This window comes from Carcharodon carcharias, chromosome 7, assembly GCF_017639515.1.
Source record: "Carcharodon carcharias isolate sCarCar2 chromosome 7, sCarCar2.pri, whole genome shotgun sequence".
NCBI lineage: Eukaryota > Metazoa > Chordata > Chondrichthyes > Lamniformes > Lamnidae > Carcharodon > Carcharodon carcharias.
This window is the reverse complement of record NC_054473.1, coordinates 27,474,395-27,500,807: the sequence shown is the minus strand read 5'-3', so window position 1 is coordinate 27,500,807 and position 26,413 is coordinate 27,474,395. Positions and strand designations below refer to the sequence as shown.

The 26,413-nt window shown below is 41.0% G+C and overlaps 1 protein-coding gene across 8 annotated transcripts in view; it reads right to left on the bottom strand.

Annotated features, from left to right (window-relative positions):
* The window catches only part of LOC121279921 (POC1 centriolar protein homolog A-like), a 145,396-nt gene that overhangs the window by 70,514 nt on the left and 48,469 nt on the right, over nucleotides 1–26,413 (bottom strand). For all 8 annotated transcript variants that reach the window (XR_005943526.1, XM_041191491.1, XM_041191488.1 and 5 more), the window contains exons 8-9: nucleotides 21,477–21,545; nucleotides 15,924–16,073 (exon numbers count right to left, since the gene is read on the bottom strand). Coding sequence is in view for 7 of the 8 variants with exons in the window: in XM_041191491.1 (XP_041047425.1) it covers nucleotides 15,924–16,073; nucleotides 21,477–21,545 (219 nt within the window). In the remaining variant the exon portion in view is untranslated. The remainder of the gene's footprint in view (nucleotides 1–15,923; nucleotides 16,074–21,476; nucleotides 21,546–26,413) is intronic.

The window sequence follows — 26,413 nt, the reverse complement described above, 5'->3', positions numbered from 1 at the left end:
AACTTTATAGTGAGTTGTGAAAACTTACACTTATTGTTGAGAGTTGGCCCTGCTTCTTCCTAGCTTTGTTACACTGCTCTCACTCTTGTATCATGTCCCTGTGTGGTGGACCCATGGATCACGATGTCATCCATGTGGTAGATGACCCCTTCTGATCCCTCCAAAATGGCTGTCATTGTTCTCTGGAAAATCTCTGGAACTGCCGTGATTCCAAAAGGTAAGTGATTAAATCAATACCTCTCGAAGGGTGTGATAAACGTAGTCAGTAGTTTGGATTCCTCGTACAGAGGTAGTTGCCAGTAGCCACTGTTAGCATACTAAATGGTACCTTTTGCTAGTTGTGCCAAGCTCTCATCCACAAATGCTATTGGGTGGATCTCCCCTTCGACTGCCTTGTTTAGCTATGGGAGGTCAACACAGATGTGTATCGAGCTACTTGGTTTTAGGACAGGAACCATGCCTGAACACTAATTCGCGGGTTTGTTGACAGGTGATATGATTCCCTGATGCAGCATGGTTTAAGTTTTCATTTCACTTTCTTTAAAGATGGGTGTGAAACCTTTCTTGGGATGAACAAGCACATTGGTTTTGCATTTGGTCTTATTGTGATGCGATAGATTGTTTTTATCTCTCCTAGACCTCTGAATAACTTTGGAAATATGCCCTGAATGCCGTTGATTTTTCTGAGCTTCCGAGCTCATCAACTTTGTAGATGAGTTGCAGATCTGTGAAAGCTTTCCAGATCAATAGTGAGCATTCTTGATTGTGAATTATATACAAGGTTTCTGTGATTTCTCTTTCTTTGTGTTGGAGTTTTGCAGTCAACTGTCCCTTGACTTTCAGCTGAATGCCTCATGGATCACGGAGTCTTATGGTCAATGGCTGCAGTATCTTAAAACCACGTCTCTGTATTTGACAGAATTGAAGCTCCTGCTCCAGTGTCTAACTTGAAGTTTCTTTTATGTCTATTGACCATAATATCTGTAATCCAATCATTTCCAATCGGTCATTTGATTTTGCCCAAGGGTGATACTTCTGGTTGTTTTTCTTCAACTTTTTCAATGTATTCAATTTCCTGAATGGTATATGATCTTCATTGTTTCTCCTTTAATTGTTTGGTTAAAAGCTGTTTGCTGCAACAAACTGATTTAAAATGGCCTTTCTTCTTGCAGGAATAGCGCTCCATATTTTTGTCAGGGCATTCTTTGTGCCAATGCACCCTTTTCCCGCCACAAGAATACTGAATAATGTACCACGCCCTTTTCTCTTTTTGAGGTTAGGTGCACTGCAATATTTATGTGCTATAAATTGGACTGTACCAGCCCGTTTTCTCCATGAGATTTTGTTTTCACCTCGAATAAAACTTTTGTTTTCTTTCTTCTGTCTACCTCGCTACTTGTACCGTTTTCAATGGGGCCAAGTCTTACCGCGACTGTAAAAAAATCGGAGAATGTCACTTCTAAGACTCCCATGACAATGTGATTTTTAATTAATTTGTCTTTCAGGGCTCCGTATTCACATTTTCTACTAATTGATTTAGCTCATTAATAAAGGAACCTATGCTCTCTCCTGGTCTTTGGGTACACCTATTAAATTTTGCTCGCTCTATAATGATGTTTCTCCCCCAAGGTTAAAATAAGTACCGAAGGCTTTGATAACTTCTTCATATGGTGCCGTGTCTTTGTTTATGTCTTGTGTGACCATAACATCATCTGCACTTTTTAAAAATTCATTCATCGCTGGCCAGAGCAGCCTTTATTGGCCATCCCTAATTGCCCTTGAGAAGGTGGTGCGAGCTGCCTTCTTGAACCGCTGCAGGCAGCTCACCACTACTGCCGATGGCATAGAGTAAGGTACTGATCTGTTCCTTGTTAGTCTTATCTGCTAGTCCTGATGCTGTTCTGTATCTGGTAAAACCTGCAATGCCAGTTCTGCCACTTCTTGGCTTAATCTGGGCCTTCCACATGGTCAAAACACTTTAGTAGAGGTAGGACTTTTCCCATCTCTTCCTTTTTGCTGTTACTTCTTCTGGTGTACAGTTGTAAGAGTTTCTCACACTATCCTTGTGCTGCAGTCGGTTCCATTGCTGCTCCTTTCAGTCACTGCGCTCTTCACTTGTTGGTCCTTTTGTCACCTTTAACCATTGCCACCTGCTGTTGTCATCTTTGGTTTGTTATGTGGTAGTTGTGGTCCTGGGCTTCAAGATAATGTTGGAGGCAATACTGTTAGCAAACTCTTTTTTACTGGCATAATGCTAACTATTTACAAAGTAGTCTCTACATGAGGCTCTATATGGAACGATGTCTCTTCATGCTCTGATATCATGTGAAGCTACGTCACTGATGATGTAGACTGTATATTTACTTTAGAAGTAACATGTTCCATTTGATTAATGCAAAGAAACGAATATCCTTGTGCACATTATATGTGAGAAACATTATATTTGAGAAACATTTTACAGTTTACCTTACTTTACAACTAACCACGTATTCTAAATGACCACTGAATCCAGTCCTTCAAAGCAATATTTAGATCCTGTGAAACATTAAGCAAGAGTGAACAACATTCTCATAAATGATTTCATTAATTGATCAGTTTATTATTTAATTTGTTTTCACATTTTTGTGCTACATAAAACCAAATGTTTTGCCTTCAAATAGCCATGTGAACCACTAACACAATTCATTTAAATGTCCTCACATTGAGGCTAATGTTTGTGCAAATAGTTTAACACACAGGTTGACCTGAATTTTTCAGCTGGTGTGTGGGGGCGGGCCCAACATGCCGGCACATAAAATAATGCACGATGGCATCGGGTGTGTGACCCGATGTCATCTTGCTGTCTCGCGAGGTTTTGTTCAGCAGGCACGTGCCAGAGTCGGCTGCGCACCTGCTGAAAACTGATAGGCCTATTAAGGCTGTTAATGAATTAATTAATGTAATTGTTTATGCTGCCCAACCTTAAGGTCAGAGGGCAGGCGAAAAGGCCAAGTGGCTGTCACGTTTTTTTAGGAAACCTCATCCATGAGCGGATGAGGTTTCCTAAAGTTATCACTTAAATTTCTGAGATATAAAAACATGTCCCATTTCATGTGACACAGTCACATGAGGGGACATGTTTAATTAAATTTCCAAACCATTTATTTATTTATTTTAGAAGTGCTTCAATCTCCCTGAGACAGCTCCATGTATGCGCAAAAGAGCGCTGGCCTTGACACTCCCTTCTCCACCCGCCCGCACAGGTAGTGCTGAGCGCTATGGCTCGCATCTTGCGCTGGCATGCCTTAATTGGCCCACCCGTGTAAAATGGTGGAGCGGAGCCAATCGCGGGCGGCAGTCAGTTCTGCGATCACCACCACCCGCTCCCGCCAAACCCACCTGCTGACTGAAAAACTCAGGCCATTGTTAAACTAATTCATCATGAGCAATTATATTTGTCAACTTGTTCCTTACTTTTTTGGTGGAGTCAGTTGGTCATAATGTACTTTCTATCTATACACATGGAGACCTTGTCATTGTACTCCTGGACTGAAACACTACACATCATTATATGAAGAGCAGTTAAAGGTGTCTTTTTAAAGTTATGATCAAACAGGAATGAGCCTGTGTCTTAGTGGTGGCAGTCCCATCTCTGACTCAAGAGCTGCAGGTATGGAACCCAACTCCTGACATTCTCAGTGAGTGGAATGCTCCAGCTCTGAATTCTTGGTTGACATCCAGTGGGATACTTTCATTCGATGGGTAGAGGTGGCACCCCTCATTGTTGGATTCTGGAGTCCATAAAACCCTCCTGTAATGTTGAACAAACCACCCTATCATCTGGCATGGTTACGCCCATGGAAGAAGCATTCACATCGTAGCCTGTCAGATTGTTAATAAGCTTACGAGCCTTTCCACTCCTTAACTTTGTCCTCCAAGGGAAGAATGTGTAGATACAAAAGCAGCCATTTATCGATTGATCCCAAATGACAAATTAAAAAACTTATCGACATCACGGGCTATATTCAGTATAATAGGAGCAAATTATCTTGTGCAGTCCAACGGTATAATAACATTTCAGTTAATGGTTAAAGTAATTCTGCCCTTACATAACTTGCAAGTGTTGGTTCTCTCTTACGTATGCAACTTGGAAGAATCAGATCACATGAATACAATTTAGTCCTTTCATTATTTTATAAAGCTTGATCAAGTTACCTGATTCTATGCTTTTCTAACGTACACAGAACCAGCTCTTTGAGCCCATCTGGCTAACGGAGGTGTTTTACACTGAGAATTAATCTTATGGCCTTTCTCTGCACACTTTCAAAGTCTCAGTGTCCCCACCATGTGGAGAAACCAAAACCAGACACATGGAAGACAGACAAAAAGACAAACAGAAATGCAGATGGAGAGAGGCAGACAGAGAGATTTGTGATTATATAATGTCTTTCATAACCTCAGGAAATTTTAAAAACAGCCAATTGTAAGAAATGGTAGTTTAGGATATCATAATCAGCAGGTTTAGGGTTGTGAACCTCTAGTAGAAAGTTGGTTCTCTTTCCCTCTATCTTTGGAAAAAAAAGTTCTAAGTAGCCAGGGACAGAGGTAAACAGAGATAATACCAAGGAGAATAGTGCTCTCGGGGGTTTCATGTCACGGTCTCCTGGCACAAGCCTCCATGCTGAAATTGCTAAGCTGATAGGATGGAGTCTTGTACCCTTTTACCAAGGGAAACAGGAAAGGGAAGGCAAACAAATCCAGAGCTCCCTGGTTGAAAAGGGGGATAGAAATTGAGATAAAGAAGAAAAAACGTGCTTATGACAAGTGTTAAGTAGAAAATACAATTGAGAACCAAGCGGGATACAGAAGGTTCAGATGGGAGATGAAAAAGCAGATAAGAGAAGCAAAGAGGGATTATGAGAAAGGACAGGCAGCTAACATAAAGCGGAATCCCAAAGCCTTCTTTTGGCAAATAGTACGAGGGTGGTAAAAGGAGGACCACCAATTAGGGACCTAAAAAGGCATTTACACATGGAGGCAGGGGGCATGGCAGAGTTGTTAAATAAATACTTTAAGAAAACATAAGAAATAGGAACAGGAGTAGACCATTCAGCCTCTCGAGCCTGTTCCGCCATTCAATAAGATCATGGCTGATCTTCTTGTGTTTCGATTTCCACATTCCCATCTAACTCCGATAACCTTTGATTCCCTTGCCTAATAAGAATCTGTCTTTACCAAGAAAGCAGATGCTACCGAGGTCAAGGTGATAGAGGAGGAATCTCTGTCGCTACAGGGGTTCAAAATTGATAAGGAGGAAGTGTTGGATAAACTGTCGGTACTTAACGTTGACAAGGCACTGGGGCTGGACGTGATGCATCCAAGGATATTGAAGGAAGTGAGGAGGGGAAATTGCAGGGGCGCTAGCCATAATCTTTCAGTCTTCCCTCGACCCAGGGGAGTTGCCAGAGGACTGGAGAATTGCAAACATTACGCCCTTGTTCAAAAAAGGCTGTAAGGAAAAGCCCAGCAATTACATGCCAGTCAGTTTAACTTCAGTGGTGGGGGAGCTTCTAGAAGCAATTATTCGGGATGGAATCAATAGTCACATGGAAAAACGTGGGTTAAGAAGAGCCAGCTTGGATTCCTAAAGGAGAAATCATGTTTAACTAATGCTGGAGTTTTTTTGAAGATGTAACAGAGAGGTAGATGAGGGTAATGCTGTTGATGTGGTGTACATGGACTTTCAAAAGGCATTCGATAAAATGCCACACAACAGACTTGTGAGAAAAGTTATAGCTCATGGAATGAAAAGGACAGCAGTATCGTGGATACAAAATTGGCTGAGTAATAGGAAACAGAGGGTCAATGGATATTTTCAGGCTGGAAGAAGATTTGTAGTGGAGTTCCCCAGGGGTTGGTATTGGGACCCTTGCTTTTCCTGACATATATTAATGAGCTAGGCCTTGGTATGGAGGGGACAATTTCAAAGTTTGTGCTCAGTATGAAACTTGGAAGCATTGTAAACTGTGAGGACAGTATAGAACTTCAAAACGGCATAGGCAAGTTGGTGGAGTGGGCAGATAAGTGGCAGACAAGTGTTCAATGCGGAGGAGTGAGAGGTGATGCATTCTGGTAGGAAGAACATGGAGGGGCAATATAAAGTAAGGGGTACAATTCTTAAGGGTGTGCTGGAGCAGAGGGGCCTGGTGTATATGTGTATAGATCATTGAAGGTGGCAGGACAGGTGGAGAGAGCAGTTAATAAAGCATACAGTATCCTGGGCTTTATAAATCGGGGCATAGAGTACAAGAGCAGGGGGGTTATGATGAGATTATATAAGACACTAGTTAGACCTCAGCTGGAGCATTGTGTACAATTCTGGGTGCCACACTATAGGAAGGATGTGGATGCATTAGCAGAGTGCAGAAGAGGTTTAGAAGAATAGTTCCAGAGATGAGAAACTTCAGTTGTGAAGAAAGGTTGGAGAGGTTGGGACTGTTCTCCTTGGAGATGAGAAGTCTAAGAGGAGACTTGATAGAGGTTTAAAATCATGAGGGGACTGGATAGAGTAGATAGGGAGAAACTGTTCCCACTCAAAGGGATTGAGAATGAGGGGGCACAAATTTATTGTGATTTACAAAAGAAGCAAACGTGATGTGAGAAAAAACTTTTTCATACAGCAAGTGGTTCGGGTCTGGAATCCACTGTCTGGAAGTATGGTGGAGGCAGGTTCAATTAAGGCATTGACAAGAGCATTAGATAATTATTTAAATAGAAGCCATGTGCAGGGTTCAGGGAAAAGGCAGGAGAATGGCAGGAAGTCATAAAGCTCATTTGGAGAGCCGGTGCAGATACAATGGGCCGAATGGCCTTCTTCTGCATCATAACAATTCTGCAATTCTGTGAAGTGTCTGGCAGGAGTTTAAAAAAATGGCACCCACTATGAGATAAGCTGAAAGGTGACCTCAAGGCAAGGTGATGGACGGTGGGGGAGTTACCTTAAGTACCTGCCTGGTCATCAGTAACTGGGGATTGAGCAAGAGATTGACATGGGGTAGGTTACCAGACCTTGAAATAAACTGTATAAACAAGCACTCAGAGGGGAAACAGCAGCCTTCTTCAAACGAGGACACTTCACTATAGGACAGAAGGCTGCCACCCCCAGCTACAGAGATCAATACTCAATCTGCATCAGCCGTCCATTTATCCTCCAGGATCTGTAAACCATTCTCACATGTCACAAATCATATGCTTTTCCTGTTTATTTATCTGATGCATCATATTTAAACTTATTCTTCAAAATAAGCTACTCTAAAATCACATGAGCTCGATCCCTTTTTGGGTAATCTGTAACTCCTAAACTCAAACCTTACACAATGAAATACTTCGAAGTATAGTCACTGTTGTAATGTAGGTAGAGATGCTATTTACAGTCCTTGGAAGCAGAAATGGGCTGATTTTTTTTTCTTCTTTCTTGGAATGTGGGTGCCACTGGCAAGGTCAGCATTAATTGCCCATCCCTTGAGCAGGTGGTGATGAGTTGCCTTTTTGAATGACTGCTGTCTAGGTGGTATAGGTATACTCACACTGCTGTTTGAGAGAAAGTTCTAGGATTTTGACCCAGTGACAGGGAAGGATGGCGATATAATTCCAAGTCAATATGGTGTGGCTTGGGGAGGAACTTGCATATGGTGATGCATCCATGTCAATATTAGTAGTCAATGGCAAACAATGGTGGGCTTGGGGTGAGGGTTTGCAAATGTTATAGTCACACAACTACAGTGAAATTCTACCCTGGTTGCAAATCACAGAATCACTGACAAGGTCCCACATAGTGGCTGGTCAGTAAAATGAGATCTCATGGGATACAGGGGAAGGCAGCAGGTTTAATCCCAAACTGGCTCAGTGACAGAAAACAAAGGATATTGGTTGATGAATGTTTTTGCGAATGGGAAACAGTTTCCAGTGGTGTTTCCAGGGCTCAGTGACAGGGCCATTGCTGTCTGTTGTACATACGAATGATTTAGACATAAATGCGGGAGGCATGTTTGGGAAATATGCAGATGACACAAAAATTGGCCATGTAGTTGATAGTGAAGGGGATAGTTGTCGACTCCAGAATTATATCAATGGTTTGGCTGAGTAGGCAGAGAAGTGGCAAATGGAATTCAATCCGGAAAAGTATGAGGTAATGCATTTGGGGAGGGCAAACAAAGCAAGGAAATACTCAATAAACGGAAAGTTATTGAGGGAGGTAGAGGGAGTGAGACACCTTGGAGTGCATGACCACAGATCCTTGAAGGTGGCAGGACAGGTGGACAAGGTGGTCAAGAAAGCATATGGAATACTTTCCTTTATTGGGCGAGGTATTGAATACAAAAGCAGGGACGTAATGATGGAACTGTATAAAATGCTGGTTAGGCCACAGCTGAAATTTAATGTACAGTTTTGGTCACCACATTACAAGAAGGACACAATTGCTCCAGACTGCAGAGGGGATTTACAAGAATGTTGCCAGGGCTTGAAAATTGCAGCTATGAGGAGAGATTGAATAGGCTAGGGTTGTTTTTCTTAGAACAGAGGAGGCTAAGGGGTGACCTAATTGAGGTGTAGAAAATTATGAGGGGCCTAGATAGGGTAGACAGGAAAGACTTGTATCCCCTAGCTTAGGGGTCAATTACCAGGGGCCATAGATTTAAAGTGATTGGTAGAAGGATTAGAGGGGACATGAGGAAAAGCCTTTTCACACAGAAGATGGTGGGAGCCTGGAATTCACTGCCTAAGTTGGTAGGATGGGGCTGAAACACTCAACTCATTTAGAAGGTACCTGGATCTGCATCTGAAGTGCTGTAACCTGCAAGACTACAGACCAGGTGCTGGAGAGTGGGATTAAAATGAGTGGCTAGTTTCTTTTTACTCTTTGGCTGGCACAGACACGATGGGCTGAATGGCCTCTTTTTGTATGGTAACTTTTCTATGGTTCTATTGCATCATATGATTGCGTAATTAGAGGTCTGTATACACTAACTTTATCTGTGAATGCTAACTTCTGTCAAAATATAGTAAACTGTTTAAGTCAGCAGTAATCCTCTTATGATCAGTCAATACAAATATTACATCACTCTGCTTTGCTATAGTTACTGAATTGTATTGCCGGAAAAGTATCTGCAGATGTGCAGACATTAGTCTACTGCATACAGTTTCAAAAAGGAAGTCAAAGACTGATTACAGGAAAACACAGTCAAGATTTTAAGTAACCGACGTTAGGCATGGGCACAGGAAGCATGGACAATTCACATCCATGCTCCTTTCTGGAATACTGCAGTAGATTTCCTCCTATAAAGGTCAGAAATAATGTGCTGAAGATTTAGATTATTTAAGCGACCGGATACTGTTCACAGAAAGACGCCAATGGAGTAAGTGTCACGAAATTAAAATGACGAGCAAATACGAGTGGAAAGAAGTTGATGTTTTCCTGACACTACTAGTTCAAAAGGGAGCCATCTTGTGGAGGTCCTGAAAAACTCTGGTACAGGAAAAGGGCATTAAGGAAACTGCAACTGAAAAGTAGGTTCATGCAAAGCCAAATTAGCCAAAATTCTAATCATTCTCTGAATGTCCACGAAACAACAGGTCTTCGGATCACAAATGCTGACATCTTACAGTTTATTCTTAATTAAGAATTACTGATCAAGAGACTGTGGCACTGAGATTGCACAGTGGTTCCACCAGTTTCAGCAGTAGAAGTCCCATGAAAATTGCTAAGAACCAGTTGCATCACATTTTCAGGAGTGTCTGTAAAGCTATGTAAACTGTGGAACTTCTGTTCACCTGTTACAAGACATATGATGGCAAGGGGTATGAATTCCATAAACCAGGAAGGGAAGAAGGAAAGAAAAAGTATGAGCGGCATGGTCATGGAAGTTAGGATGCTGAGTAGCTGGTTTCCCTAAAGGCGGAAGAAGGGCTCTCTTGCTGGGGTGCAACGCCTGAAGAAATATAATTTTTAAAAATGCTGCAAGACGACAAGATAGGCCCATTGATAGGGTCAGAAAGGGGCCTGATCAAATACCGACTTGCTCTTGCATCCATTTGACACATGTAAATGAGGTGCCCCTTGCCAACGCCTCAAATACTGGCATTGATAGTGTTGGATGGTAATGGAGTGCAATTTTTGTGTAACTATGCTATCATGTGTATCTAACAGATCGATGTGATGCATCTAGCATGTGGGTGAAGAGAGTTAGCATGTTCCTGCTTTTTGTGTGCTACATTGCTTCTCATTTTCAGCCTACACCTTGAGCCAGCAGAAATGCGAAAAGGAGAGCCAAATGCACAAGTCTCTCCCTGTCAGTAGACAGCCTCACCATCAGCAAGTCCTCTGCTGTGCCTCCTTGTGGTAACACACAGACATTGGATACCTCGTAGCCCCAGGCTAAAGCTTCTCAGCAAATCGGAGGAGCTTTGGCCCCTAGACATGCCGTGTGCAAGCCCACTGGTATGTGGATATGTCTGGCACTCATGAACCAAAGTCCCTAGCTATGAGCGAATAGCTCTGTTGCCTTCTGAATACCTCAGGAAGAGTTAAAGGTTAAGGGAGTAAATCCTGGCAAAAAAATCTGGAGTGGGGCCGAAGGGCAGACTAATATCTAATTATGTTATCTTCCCAGGAACTCCTGTAACCAAGCTGGTGCCAAATATGGTATTCCACATTCCTTTGGGCCCCAATGTGATGTTTGTTGCAGCCCAAGGTCTCCATAAAATTTACCCAGGTTTGTGCCCTGGGGAGGCCTAGGAGCGTTAACACAACACAGGAAACAGCAGTTACAAACGGTAAGTCCAACTTGATTGGCGTCGAGACCATGGGCCATCTGCAACAGTTGGGGGGGCCATCTCAAGTTGGGCAGCCCCTGACTAGTAAGGTGCTGACCCACCACAGTCTACCTTCTTCAAAGCCAGGGACTTTGAATTTCTCCTCAACAAGTGGACCAAATTTATTGCACCAGGCAAACAAACAAAAAGAAATAGGATGTGAACTCTTCGATTGGTAAGCTGGAATGTAAGGACCATGTGAATGGAGCTGACAGACGAATTGCAGCTGGTTGGTAATGTGTGCAAGACAGCTGTGATTGACATGGAAATTGAGAGGATGAACATTGACATAGCTTCTCTGCAAGAGACAAGGCTCAACAAGAGTGCATCACTCAATGAAAAACATTCCTCATTCATCTGCCAGGAAAAGAGTGCAGTGGACACTCATGAGCTTCACTGTAAGGAACTCACTAATTTTAATGATAGAACACCACCCGCTCCGCCCCCCCCCCACAAATGGTTCAGAATGTATTCGCTCTATTCACCTCTCAACTCAACAATGGCTAGTTAAACTCATGAGTGTCTATGCTCCAAAGCTGTGCTGCACTACAGAGATAAAAGATCAGTTCTATGAGAAGTTTGACACTGCTGAGAGCAGAATCCCTAAGACAGAACGCCTTTATATACTGGCGGATCTCAATGCAAGAGCGGGCACGGACCATGAGACATGGTCCTCCTGCCTTGGATATCATGGCACAGGAAAGATAAATGTAAATGGACAGAGGCTACTTGAGCTTTGCTGCTACTATGAGCGCTGTGTAACTAACACTTTTTTCGTGAAAAAACCATGCCACAAGTTGTCCTGGAGACTTCCAGGGTCAGAATATTGGCACCAGCTGGGCCTGATCATCACCAGATGTGACTCTCTCAACAGCATTCTCAACATCTTCAGCTACCACAGCGTTCACAGCGATACAGGTTGCTCCCTGATGTGCACCAGGGTTAGGATGCAACCCTGGAAGTCCTTTCCATTTAAAGCAGAAAGGTTGTCCTCATATCAAAGTCAGCCATGCTGTCTATCATATAAGAACCAAAGTGTTCCTTAACTCAACTGAGCAGGCGCTCTCCAGCATTTCCACACAGGGTGCAGAGGCAGAGTGGAACATTCTTCAAGACATTATTTATGATGCTTCCAATATGTTGAGAATGCAGTAAAAGCAGAAAAATCCTGAGTGGTTCAAGACTAACATCGCTGTAATGGAACCTGTCACTGAAGTCAAGCGATTCGCTCTCATTAATTACAAGAGATATTGGTGCGAGAAGACTAGGATACACCAAGAGCTGCTTGAAGCAAAGTCTAACAGGCACAACGCCAATAACTACTGGTTACAACTTTTCCAAAATATCCAGATGTCCTTCAATACAGGCAACACTTAGGGCATGTACAATGAGATCAAACAGGCAACAGGTCCATCAGGAGGAAAACAGTTCCATTGAAAAAAGGGCGGGAGGTCATTGCTGACTGCAATAAACAGTTGGAGAGATAGGTGGAACACTAACTTTAATTGTAGTTGAGGGAGAACATGTTCACTGAGGAAGCTCTGGACAACATTGAGACCCTGCCCATCATGGAAGAGCTGAATGTCAAACCCACAAGCTATTGACTTGTTTGCCATTGGCAAATATCCAGGTAATGATGTTATACCACCTGAACTCATCAAGCATGGCAAAGAGGCACTCCTGCAGCATCCGTGTAAACTTCTCTGTCCCTGATGGAGGGAGGGGACAATGCCCAGGAATATGTGTGATGCAAAGGTTGTGATACTGTACAAGAACAAAGACAAGTGAAGCGATTGCAACAATTATCGCGGTTTCCCAAGATATTCAGCAGAGAGATAAGTACTTGCCTACAACTGTCAGACTATAGACTCTGGCTGAACGCATCTATTCCAAAGTTCAATCAGGTTTCAGAACGGGAAATTCTACAATCAATGTGATCATCTCCATCCGGCAGCTGCACAAGAAATGCTGTGAACAAAGGAGATCACTATATATTGCCTTCATTGATCTCACCATGGCATTCGACCATGTGTGCAGAGTCTGTTCATTTAAGCTGCTGAAAATATTGGCTGCCTGCCAATGCTGCTCAGTGTGATCTCCCCTTCCATGACAAACTAATGAGTAAGATCAGTTAGGGCAGGGCAACACTGGAACCCCCTGAAATCCACAGTGGGGTCAAACAGGGTTGCATTCTGGTGCTGACACTCTTTGGCATATTCTTTTTTGCTGCTGCTGTTATATGCCTTCAGTTTATCTATAGAACAGCAATCTGTTACAGCCTTGCCCACTTGAGATTCAAGACAAAATTGTGCCAAATCATCAAAGAGTTGCTGAATGCCCATAATGCCACACTAACATTTCATACCAAGGAGCACTTTCAACAGCAAATAGACAGACTCTCTCATGCACGTAAAGAGTTCAGTTTGATCATCAGCATCAGGAAGACAAATGTTATTGTCCAGGATATTGCCATTCTCAATCAGCATTGAGAACTTGACGCTGGAGGTTGTTGATAGTTTCACACTTTGAGGCTCCACATCACCAGCAATCTGTCACTTGATGCTGAAATCATCGCAAAAGCTGCAACTGTTACGCAGAAGCTGAGTAAGAGAGCATGGAACGGCAGCAACCTGACCGAGAACACTAAACTGAAAGCCTGCCAAGTCTGCATTCTCAGTTCACTCCTCTACACCGGCGACACCTGGACAACATTATGCTAGATGGGACAAAAGACCGAACAGTTTCCACCTTCACTGTCTCAAACATATCCCTGACATCCCTTGACAGGACAAGGTAACTTAGAGGTCCTGGAGCATGCTAATTCCATCAGCATACATTCATTACAAAGCTAACAATATCTGCACTGGCTTGGCCATGTCCATTGGAAGAATGAAAGCTGTACATCCAAAAGCCTGTAAGGTGAACTGGCCACTGGATCACGACCTGCTGGATGTACATACCTCCACACAAGGATAGCCATAACCTCTGGAGCCTGACTGTTTGGAGGGGAATTGGAAGAGGCAAGGAGAAATGGAAAACTCAGCTAGCTGAGAGAAAACAAAGACCAGCAAATCCTGCACCTTCTCAGCCCACTGCCTTCATCTGCAGCAAATGTGGCAGAAACTGCAATACCAGAGGGTATACTGAGCCACACCAGCTGAGGTTTAACACAAAGTTGACCACCAAGGCATAAACCGTCATCGCATGAGACAAAGGGTGTCAAAGCAAAATAAGTTGGAATCATAATGCGAGAAATTTCTGGGCCACTTGTGTGCACATTATTATTCTCTTTCACGCACATCATTCCATTTCTTTCATTCCAAAATTTGAATACTAAACACAAATCATAATCTGAGAGAGAGTTTTTTTCCCCTTACCAACAGACTGGTGGATGGGGAGAGCATCCAGTAGCACATAGGTACCATGTAATTTTAACTCCATAGTGTATGTCTTTTGGTCCCTCCAGGTTCACTGCCCAGAAGTCAGCCTGATTGGCAAGCTTGGTTTACAGCTGGACAGGGAGGACTCCAGAGGAGGCCACTAAATCAGGTAGGACCAATCCTGGAGGGTGGGACCATTCTAAAGGGCAGTGGGGTCTGATTGTGGGAATGCTTGAGAGGCCGAGAACAAAGCACTCCTGTTCCTCCTGGCACACAAGGAGTGCTGTGAAGCCTGGGAAATCCAGCTCCTAACAGTTAAATCTGCAAAGCAGCTTAAGTCCGAGGCTTCCAGCCTTATCAATATATTTCAAACGCCAACCAGCATTGTATGTGTAGTTTGGCTGCTTGTCACTCTGCCCATCTCAGTAAACCAAAGCCAAAATTGGAATTTTTGCTCATTTAAATACCCATCTGTCCACCCATGGTAAAATATCCCGCTAGATCTCATAGGCTCAGTAAACTTGGAAGTCACCCACACCAAGTTTAATTTTTTTCCCCAAAAGATTCCAGACTATTAAGCTGCGCCTTATAGAAACAAACGTGTTTATGTTTGCTCGTCCATACTTATCATTGATCAAATTGAATTAGTGGGTAGGTGCAATGTACCTACTCAGAAGGCAAAATAAAGTACACACAAATTGTAATAAATAAGTCACAATTTTTGAAACATCGATACTCTACAGGAATCAGAGATATTGGAAAGGTTAAGGCATTGAGCAGTAATGAAGTAGAGATGTAATTATTTAAAGTAATTTCTCTCAAACAGGAAAATGCAAATAATTGTAACACGTATACAAAAATAAAATACTGCAGATGCGAGGAATCTGAAATAAAAACAAAGTGCTTGAAATATTCAGCAAGTCAGGCAGCATGATGGGAGAGAACCACTGTAGAACTGTGACCAAACTGCCAAACTCCTGACATTACACCAGAGGGAAGGTTATTGATGAAGCAGCTGAAGATCACAAGGATATTGCCAGGAATTCCCGCAGAAATGTTCTAGGCTATGATAGTTGGCCTCTGACCGCCAAATCAGATATGAATCCAGCCAAAGTCGGCATTTTCTTCCCTTTCCCCCCTTGATTTTAATATTGGGGATGTAACATTGAGAGATGCCACATTGAGAAGTGTCACATTTGCTGGTGAAAAACAGTTTAAACAGCAGGAGCAGCTTGACTTTCTGGTACTTTGGTATTGTGTTTCAGAGGGGTGCTAAGCCTGCAACTCCCAACATGTAGCCACAGGAGCCCCAAGGTGAACTTGTGGACTAATTTTCACCAGGTCTCTCATACCTGGCATAGGCATATCCAACAAATTTACTTTGGAACTGCTGCCAGTTGTGTAAGACAGTCATTGCCAGTGGTCTTTGAGCGCCAGTAAACACAATATAAAAAAAGGTTTTACTGGAAGAACTGCACTGGAGTATTCATCAGTATTTGTGCATTGATCACACATGTCAGTGCATTTCCAGGAACTTGTGTGTGTGTGTAATACAATACCTGTTTCACTCAAAAAAAAAGAAAAGCAAACTTCTCAGTATTCAAATGAAAGGTGAAAATGTATTTACACAAGATATTTTGTGAAGAAGGTGTAAATACCATAAAGAGATTATGTAAATCAAATAAAACTTACCTCCACCACATGTGACTTTGAAGTATTCTCCAGTAACCGAGAAGGGCCATCTGAATTCTTCAGCATACAATTAACAGTCATTGGTCGAGATTGATTTTTCAACATTTCCCCATAATCTTCAGCATCAAAATTAGTCTTCCATACCATAACCTGAAAAATGTATTAAATAAGTTTAGCAAGATGTTGACTACCACATAATTATAAATTTGAGGACATCATATTGCACTATTTATTTAAAAAAAAGATACACAAGTTCAAAAATAAACCAGCTCAATTTAAAACTATTATTTTTGCTTTTTTAGTGAGATGAGGATTCATAACTGAACTAGGAAGAAAAGAACTTGCATTTATACAGCATCTTTCATGACAGAAGGACATCTCAATGTGCTTTGCAGCCAATGATTTACTTCTGAAGTGTGGTCACCCTTGTAGGGAAAAGTAGCAGTCAATGTACACATAGCAAGGCCCCACAAACAGTAATAATATTAGGAACTAAATAAATTGTTTTAGTAGTTTCCTCCCTGCAAAACCACATTGCAGCTGCCCAAATCTGTGCCCATCTTTAACTGGAACTCCATGTTTGAATCCCTCCAATCAGGTTTCCTCCCTGTCACAGTACGGAAATGGCTCTTATCGAAGTGACAAATAACATCCTATACAAGTGCGACAAGTACTTCTCGACAAGTTTATAGCGTTTGACATGGTTGATCACACCATCTTTCTCCAATACCGCTCCACTGTATCCCAACTAGATGGGGCAGAAATTACCGGGTTTCATTCTTATCCATATAATTGTAGGTAGAGAATTACCCGCAATAGTTTATTTTACCATTCCAGCACTATTACCTCTGGTATCCCTTAAGGATCCATCCTCAGTCCCCGTTAGTTCTCATCTATATGCTGTCTGCTCAGCCATATCATTAGAAAACTCCGTTTCTTCTGAGCTTCAGCCTATATCTCTTGTCCTTCATTGTACCCTTAATAGTAATATTCTTTCCTCCAGGTCAGAAGGTCCATAGGTACAGGCCCCTCTCCAAGGATTTGAAAACATAATCTCAACTGCTCAGTGCAGTACTGAGGCAAAGTTGCACTGAGGTGTTGTCTTTCAAGTGGGATATTAAAATAAGGCCTCTATCCTCTCAGGCGGACATAAAAGATCTCATGACATGATTTGAAGAAAAACAGGAGAGTTCTCCCAGTTTTCTAGCCAATATTTCCCCTCAAACAACAAAGTCAGAATATTTGGTGATTTAATTTATTGCATTTGTGGGACCTTGAGTACAAAATGGCCACCACATTTACCAAGATTACAATAGTTGCTAAACTTCGAAAGTACTTCACTGGCAATAAAGTTGCTTGGGACACTGTGGGGATATCTTGAACAATATACAAATGTAAGATCTTTTTAAAGTTTTTTCTCCATTCTTGGGTATCTCGGTCTCCTGACTTCTTACTATCCCCTAACAACCACCCAGCCTCTAATCTAATCCTGCCCTAAATTCAACCTCTGTCTGCTTCTAGCCTCCAGCGTCATAGTCTTCTCCGGTGCTGATCCAATTATTCACTTCATATTCCATTAACCTGAAGACTAAACTGTCTTGCCTCACCTCGCCATGGGAGACTGACCTATAACCAAATAATTTTGCTGAAGTCTTGCAATAACAAATGAGTCACAATCTTTAAAAGTTAGAATTCCACATTACACCACTCTTAAAATGTAGAAGCATACCATAAGGCTACATAATTTTTAACTGTGACACAGAATGTATATTATGCTCAACTGCTACACAGAAAATTCTTTCAGGGTGAGATTCTTGGGTCCAAGCTAGCCTATTTACTGGAATAATGCTGCTTGCTCATATTGGCCAGTATATATGCAGTAAAAACAACTGAGTAATTTCCAAGAAATGTTGAAATTATGGTTGAAAGACCCTTATAAATAGCTCATTTTATGAAACAAATTGATTCTGGACCAAAAACTAATTAGTGGTAGTAAGTCAAATATTCCAGCATACTTTTCCAAAAAAGCTTAATATATCTTGATAATAATGCTTTTCTAACCTTTCCTCAAGTCATGAATTTAGCATCTTTCTCACATTGACATTTTGTTAAAAATTGCATGATAGAAAAAATGTGTAACTTGTGAACACATCAGTCTTTACAGATTGGAATAGATAGAAGCTTAGGTATTAGGTAAAGTTTCAATACATGTTGAAGAAAAAAATAGTCAATGGAATTATGTTACGATATTCAAAGTTAGGCTTGCAATAGTTCAGTGAATCTATAAACAACTTGGCTTGAGGATGAACTACATGGACCAAGAAAATCCCCAGTTTGACAGCTTGTTTATATGTAGTAACATTAGGTTTACTGTGCATGCATGTGAATATGTAAAGTATGGTAAATGAGGTTGGTGAACTGTAAGCACAGATAGCCACATGGGAATATGATGTAGCAATATCGGAGACCTGGCTCAAAAAAGGGCAGTTTTAGATACTAATCATTCCTGAATATGAGGTGCTCAAAAAGGACAGGGAAGGAAAGAGGGAGGTGTCAACATTAATTAAAGAGAACACTACTATGCTGGAGAGAGAGGATGTCTTCAAGCGGTCAAGGACAGAATCTATTTGGTTACAGGGAAGAAACAATAGAGGTACCATTACACTGCTGGGTGTATGCTTTAGGCCACCATTTAGTGGGAAAGAGATAGAGGAACAAATCTGCAAAGAAACTATGAGAGTTGCAAGAATTATAGAATCATTATAATGGGGGACTTAAGTTATTCTAATATAGACTAGGATAGTAATAGTATAAAGGGAAAAGATGGGGAAGAGTTTCTAGAGAGTGTTCAGGAGAATTTTCTACAACAATATGTTTCCAGTCCAACAAGGAGGAGGCACTGCTGGATTTGATTCTGGGGAATGAGATGAGTCAAGTGAATTACGTGCCAGTGGGGGAACATTTAGGGGATAGCGACCACATTGTCATAAAGTTCAGATTACCTGTGGAAAAGGACAAGAGGCAACCCAGAGTAAAATGAATCAATTGTGGAAGGGCCAATTTCAATGGGGTGAGAATGAACAGTGATGAGAAGGAATTTCTTCTCTCAAATAAACTTAATTTTAGAATTCTCTACCTCAAAAAGTAGTGGAGACTAGATCATTGAATATATTCAAAGCTGAGTTAGATAGATTTTTGATCTACGAGAAAGTCAAGGGTTATGAGGGAGTTGGCATGAAAGTGAAATTAAGGCCACAATCAGGTCAACCATGATCATATTGAATGGTGCAGCAGGCTCAAGGGGCTAAGCTCTCATTTCTTACGTTCTAATGGATCTGGCCTAAATTGGAAGCAAAGACTTGAGGGCAAAACCATAAATGAACAATGGGCTGACTTTAAAGAGGTTTATTCCCATGAGGGAGGAAGGTAGGGCAAGCAAAACCAGAGGTCCCTGCATGACGAAAGAGATAGAAGGTAAGATAAAACATTTAAAAGGTGTGCATGTTAGATGTCAAATTGATAATACAAGTGAGAATCAGGCTGAGTATAGAAAGTTCAGAGAGGAAGTGAAAAAAGAAATAAGAGCAGAAAAGAGAAAGTAGGGTGGAAATTGCACAGGTACTGGCCATAATCTTCCAATTCTCCTAAGATACAGAGGTGGTGCCAGAGGAGAGAAAATTGTAACATTATACCCTTTTCCAGAAAAGGGTATAAGGATAAACCCAGTAAACGCAGGCCAGTTAACCTCCCTCATGGAAAAGCTTTTAGAAACATTTTTAAAAACAATATTCCAGTGCAAAACTAATAGTCACTTGGAAAAATGTGGATTAATTAGGGAAAGCTAGAATAGATTTATTAAGGGAAAATTGTGTTTAACTAATTTGATTGAGTTTTTTGATGAGATAACAAAGAGGATTGATGAGGATAATGCAATTGACATAGTATACATGGACTTCTAAAAGGTGTTTGATGAAGTGCCACATAACAGGTTTGTCAGCACAGTTGAAGTCCATGGAATAAAAGGGACAGTGGGAGCATGGAGGCAGAGGGAATGGCTCAGTGAAGCAAAGAACAATTGTTTATTGGACTGGATGATGGCATATAGTGGAGCTCCCCAGGGGTTGCTAAAAGCTATTACTGCTTTTCATGATCTATATTAAAGACATAGACTTGGGTGTGCAGGGCACAATTTCAAAATTTGCAGATGCCACAAAACTTGGAGACATTGTGAACTGTGAGGAGGATAGTCATCGATTTCAAGAGGCCATAGACTGGTTGGTGGAATGGGCGGACATGATGAAATTTAATTTAGAGAAGAGTGAAGCTATATTTCACTAGGAAGAATGAGGAAAGGCAATATGAAATAAAGAATACAATCCTAAATGGGTTTCAGAAGCAGAGGAACTTGGGGGTATACGTGCACAAATCATTGAAGGTGGCACAGCATGTTGACAAAGCTGTTAATAAGGCATATGGAATGCTGGGCTTTATAAGTAGAGGCATAGAGTACAAAAGCAAAATAATTATAGTGAACCTTTATAAAACTTTAGTTCAGCCTCAACTGGAATATGAATTCTGGACCTTAGGAAGGCATTGGAAAGGGTGCAGTAAAGATTTATGAGAATGTTTCCGGACCTGAGAGACTTCAGTTACACTGATAGACTGGAAAAGCTCAGGATGTTCTTCTTAGCGAAGAGAAACTTAAAAGGAGGTTTGACAGAGATGTTCAAAATCATGAGGGTCTGAAGAGAGTAGATCGGAAGAAACTATCTCATTCGCCAAAGCATTGAGAACCAAAGGACTGCATTTTAAAGTAATTGGCAAAAAACCAGAGGCCGACATGAGGAAAATCTTTTTATGCAGCAAGTGGTTAGGATCTGGAATGCACTGTCTGAGACCACAGTGGTGACAGTTTCAATCATGGCTTTCAAAAGGGAATTGGATTATTATCTGAAGAGAAAAAAATTGAAGGGCCATGGGGTCAAGGTGGTGGGCGGGAAGGCAAGGCAAGATCTTTGGATCAACTGAGTTGCTATTACAGACACAATGGGTCGAACGGTGTTCAGTGCTGTTCTTATTCTAGAATTCTATGAAATAGAATGTCAAATCTCAATGCTTGGGCTCAAATAATAGCCACAGAGAGGGAAGAGGACTATTGGACAACCAGTACTCATGACAATGTACTTGCACAAATTTGTTTCTTTAGTATAGGAGAGGTGAATGGTGTAATAAATGGAGAAAAAATAATTGCCTGAAGTGGTAAGATTTTTGCATTCGCTTAGATACAAGTTCACTGGAGGATATTGGAAGTACCAAGCTGATGTGATATCCATCTCAAGTTAGGAGAGTGTAACAATAGTGCAAAAAATTTACTCGTTTTTACAAAAGAATAAACTGCAACTAAAGTCTTTTTCACAAAACACAGAACTCCCAATAATGCTTTAAAAATCTAAAGCAAAATTACATCTAAGTACAAGAAAAGTTTATTGGGACATTTTAAATGACAGCACTTCAACCACAAAGGTACAAAGAAGAAACGCAATAGATACCCACCTGTTCATCTGAGCCACCTGAAGCAAAGAAGTCCCCGGCACTGGAAAAAACTACACAAGTAGCTGGACCCTTCAAACAGAAAACAAGGAATTGAACAAATTTACTTTTCATCCACACTGCACTAAGGAAAATACCCAGAGTAAATCTGACCACTAACATGTATAGTTGATAAACGTATAACACTGAAATCGCTTACATAATGGCAGAGTTTCCTCTGCCCTGCTCCTAAACAGTGAAACCTAATCCTATGCTCTTATTCTGCTCCCAAATTTTATCAAAATTACACTGTAGGTGTCAGAACCTGGTTATACAATGTAAATGTACACAATTTAATGTCAGAAAGCTTTGAACACATATTTCTCCAATTCTACTAGGTGTAGATCAGAGATAAAATGACCCCATAAAAATCCAGTGCTACTGCCTCATAATCTGCTGTGTAGGTGCTATCTTTCTTAAAGGCAGGCTGACATTGACATTAACAATAAAAAATGGTTTTGTCCCTTCAATAATTGTTACCAAATGTTGTTCATCTTTCACACAGTGATGAAGTCTAAATTCAGCGCAATGCCACCTCTCCCAGCTTTTTGCAACATGGCTTATTTGGAGGTAAATGAGGCAAAACAACCACATCTTTTACAACTGCTGAATAAATTCATCAGGCCTTCTCCTGAGCCACATCAGCTTCCTACCAACAAGCAAAAATCCCTCTTCACCTGCCCACACATCTACTCCGTGCAATCTTGTATAGAACAAATAATCTCAGGGCCAAACTTGCACTCTCCTCCTATTACTTCATCATCGTCCTTCGCATCCACACTCACTTTCTCTGGTTCTCCACTTACCGCTTAACACAACGGCACTGCTCTCTTACCAACTCCCTCCTAGACATAGAACTGAGGCATGAGGCCTCCTTTTGCCATCCTAACGATGGTCCAGAAACACAAGCACATTCACAAGGGACAGCATAGAGATGAAGGCCATTAACAGGCAACTTAGAATTTCTGCCATGTACAAGTGAATTTGAGATGTGCCATCCTTGCTCAGATATTTGCAAGATAAAAATGCCCCCCCATAAACTGTCCTGCAATTTATCTTCCTGGAACTTTCAATAACCATGCCCTTGAAGGATTGCTGCTGCCTTTAGGATCCATACATGCCAGAACTTCCTTTGGGTTGTTCTGCTGCACGTGAGAGTGCTCCCATTGTGAGTCCGCTTCACTATAACAAACTTTAACAGGAAGAACAGGCACTCAAGAGTGGCATGAACTTCAGGTGCACTCTCTACTAATTACTCCTGATCTGAAACAGGAGAGGAAGATCACTCTCACTGCATACCTTTTAAAAAGGCACAAAATCGTTTTTAATTGTTAGAACTAGCGCAATGAATTTTCAAATTTGAAATCATTCTAATATAACAACTTCCATCTACTTCAACTTATTACCACCTCTTCATGGACTTGCATTTTATTCAAGGCCAAAAACTTTGAGCCCTTCTGAAATTTTCCAAAAGCCCATTTTGGAAATGGTTTGAAAACGTGTTCCATAATACAAAAATGTGATGAGTGCTACCTCTATTAAGGCTACTCTAATTACAATATGCCATCAATTATTATCCCAGTACAATATATTTTAACAGCTTTTAGAGCTTGGTTGTGGTTGAAGATTAAATTAAATACATCTTCCATGACCAATCGTGTGGTGCATGTGTGAGAGTGTGAATGAGTGACTATTTTTGGGTGGGTGCTTGTCAGTCCTACTTTTGATGCAACAGACCTACAATGCAATTCTTCATTTACAAAACTGACTGCTTCCGTATCTAGCACTGGAAATGTAACTGTCTAGATTACCTCCAAATCACCAAAATACTTTAAAAGAGTTCTAAATTTTGAATAGAAACACAAAAAAAATTGTGCAATTTTCTAAGTCTTAACTTTCTCACAAACTAAACAACTTGCACTGTTGACTGTAGCAAAAAAAATGCTCAAACTCAAACTGAAAACTATCATCCCAATATTTCCAGTTGCACAGCTTACTAAGGTAACTCCAGGTCTTATTAAAATGGACGTTAAAGAAATAATTTTCTGAGACTGGTGGTGCACATCAGGAAACGTGGTCATGCTGCCAGAACTTCTTCGTCCATTAGAATTAATAGATATAAAATCATGGACATACACCTGAGATTTCCTAATATGTGCAGCTGGCAGGCAAAACATAAAAGTCAGCCTTAATAATTTTGTACATCATCGAGACTTTTCACTAGGCAAAATAGAATGGTCTTAAATCATCACAATTACCCATTGAGCAGCCTAACTGAAATAGCATATGTAAGCATTAACATTTGTTAACAACTTCTTAACTGTTAACATTTGAACTAGTAAGGCAGATCATATCTTGCTAGCAAAATTCAGAACTGTACCAATATTATAAGTCATTAAAGATCTGAGTTCATATTCTTTATTGATTAATTAAACACTTAATCATACTGTTTGTATTGATATAATTATTAAACATACTGATTAAGCTTTTCAACAGTTTCAAATTCTTCTGACATGACTACTTGCAATTTTTTTATGGAACATGTTCTCCAAATGTGCCACATAAAATATTTTGGAACTATTTGAAAAGCAGTGACGGGTGACTTGAGCAGTGACACATGAATCAAGCAATTATAATACTCGCCTCACAGCTATGTAAAAACTAATAAGGTATTCTATTTGGAGGGTCAAGAGAAAAGACAGAGAGAAAAATAATATAAATGAATAAGCCTTGGTATTTCCTAATTTAAATTGTACATTAAAACATTACAAAGGTAAGATGTTTTACAGTCATTTGGTTTGGTCTATGGTTTATGATCAATCATTTCATACAAGTGTGTTTTTTGAGGAATGTACGTGAAGCAACTGCTATTCCGTGTAGGGCATGGTTAGCGAATGAATACAAAGCAACACAATGTCCCACCACCATGCAAACTGAGAGAATAAACAGGCCATCTCACCAGTGACTAAGTACTCACTCATCCAGAAAAACAACTTTTCTGCCACCCATAAGCTTTGGATCTTTCATACTTCAGACAGAACTTTCATAGGTCAGTCATGGGAATGCCCTCTTTGTATATAATATATGAATAATTATGTTAATGCAAGTCACCTAGTAATTACTGAAATAAAACAAATTATGTGCTGTTAGCTTGAAGCAGAATTAGAATGATCAAATGTTAAACAGACAGGAAACCTGTAGGGGCAGGATCTTTAGGTAGACGAACGGGGGGGTGGGGCCCGCTCGCCGACACGTAAAATGACAGGAGCTGACGTCGGGTGGAACTCCCGACGTCACCCCGCATCATCTCCACTTTCAGGGCGGCAGGGGCGCAGCCGAATCAGCCTATTGAGATCATTTAAAAAAATCATTAACCTAATTAATGGACCTGCCCATCCAACCTTAGGGTTGGCGGGCAGGCCATGAGCCCTGGAGGGCTTCAGAAAAAGCATGAAACCTCATCCATGGGTGGGATGAGGTTTCATGGGGGTTTTTAAATTTTAAATAAGGGTTTGAGTTTAAGTGATGGACATGTCCCAACTCATGTGACAGTGTCACATGAGGGACGTGTCAGGGAAATTTTTTAAACATTTATGTCAGAAGTTTTAACTCTGAGTCGATCTCCCTGAGGCAGCACATAGCCTCAGGGAGATCAGTGCACTCTTTCGCGTACATGCGCGAAAGAGTGCACTGCCGGCTGACGGAATCCACCCCCCCGCCCCCCGCCCGCACAGGGAGCGCTTAGCGCTTCCTGGCGGGCGTCACGCTGGGCAGGCCTTAATTGGCCCGCCCACTTAAAATGGCAGTGCCCCCCCAGGTTGGGAGGCCGATGGGAGGCGCGCCCGCTCCTGTACTCCCCCCCACCCCCGGACAGGGGGAAAATTCTTACCTTAAACTTTCTTTCACTGAATTAACCCATCACCATCTTCATTCAAACAAGTGCATATATGGAAAAGCAGCGTGAAATGTCACCAGCGTGAAACTAAAAAGGTCTTAGTTAACAACAACCTTGGAAAGGAAGGACCATCTCAGTTATAATTATATACAAGTATGTAAACTTGGCCCTGCTCCCTGGGTAAGCTAGCGATGATCAGCTGGTATCTTACATACCAGGCGCTTGAAACAGAGGTCTTATTACGTCAAAGCATATTTCTGGAATACTATCACTTCCCCTTCTAATCTATCACTTCCTCAGTTCCCTCCCAGAATACTAGTGAGCTGCCAGACAAAAACATATGTCAAATCTGGAACAGGCACATTCACCCACACAAATAAATACAGCTGGAAGTTTTCTCAGAACAAGCTGTTCTGCAAGTACATAGAACACTACTCTGAAATACTTCACGTTTCCCACTTTTGTTGCTGAGCATTGTTCTATCCATGATATAATAAAAAAAATGTAGATTCATTATTATTTGGAACAGCTACATTTTTAAAGAAAAAATAGATAATACTATTGTATTTTTCAAATCTATTGTTCAAATTAGAATTAGGTTTAAAAATGCTAACATGCACAAATTTCCTTTTCTTTCTTGTGTTTCTCAGTTAATCTTTATCATCTCCCCCGACCTACCAACTGACAAATTTTATCCAAGCACTAAAATATTAATTTGTCAAAGCTTTCACTTTCAGTCAAAAAAAGTTATATCCATAAGGTGATATTTCAAAGGATGTGAAGGAATTTAAAGACTCAACAAAAAAAATAGGAAGGACATTATCTACGTAAACAGCTTATATTCTTCCAGATGATATAAAAAATGAGAAACTACAGTTAAGAGGAGAGATCAGAGAGACTACTATTTCCACTGGTACCAAGAAGGCCAAAGAAATTAACAGAGGTATTGAAAATTATCAAGCATTTTAACAGTAAATTGGAAAATACTACTTCCTCTGGCTGAAGT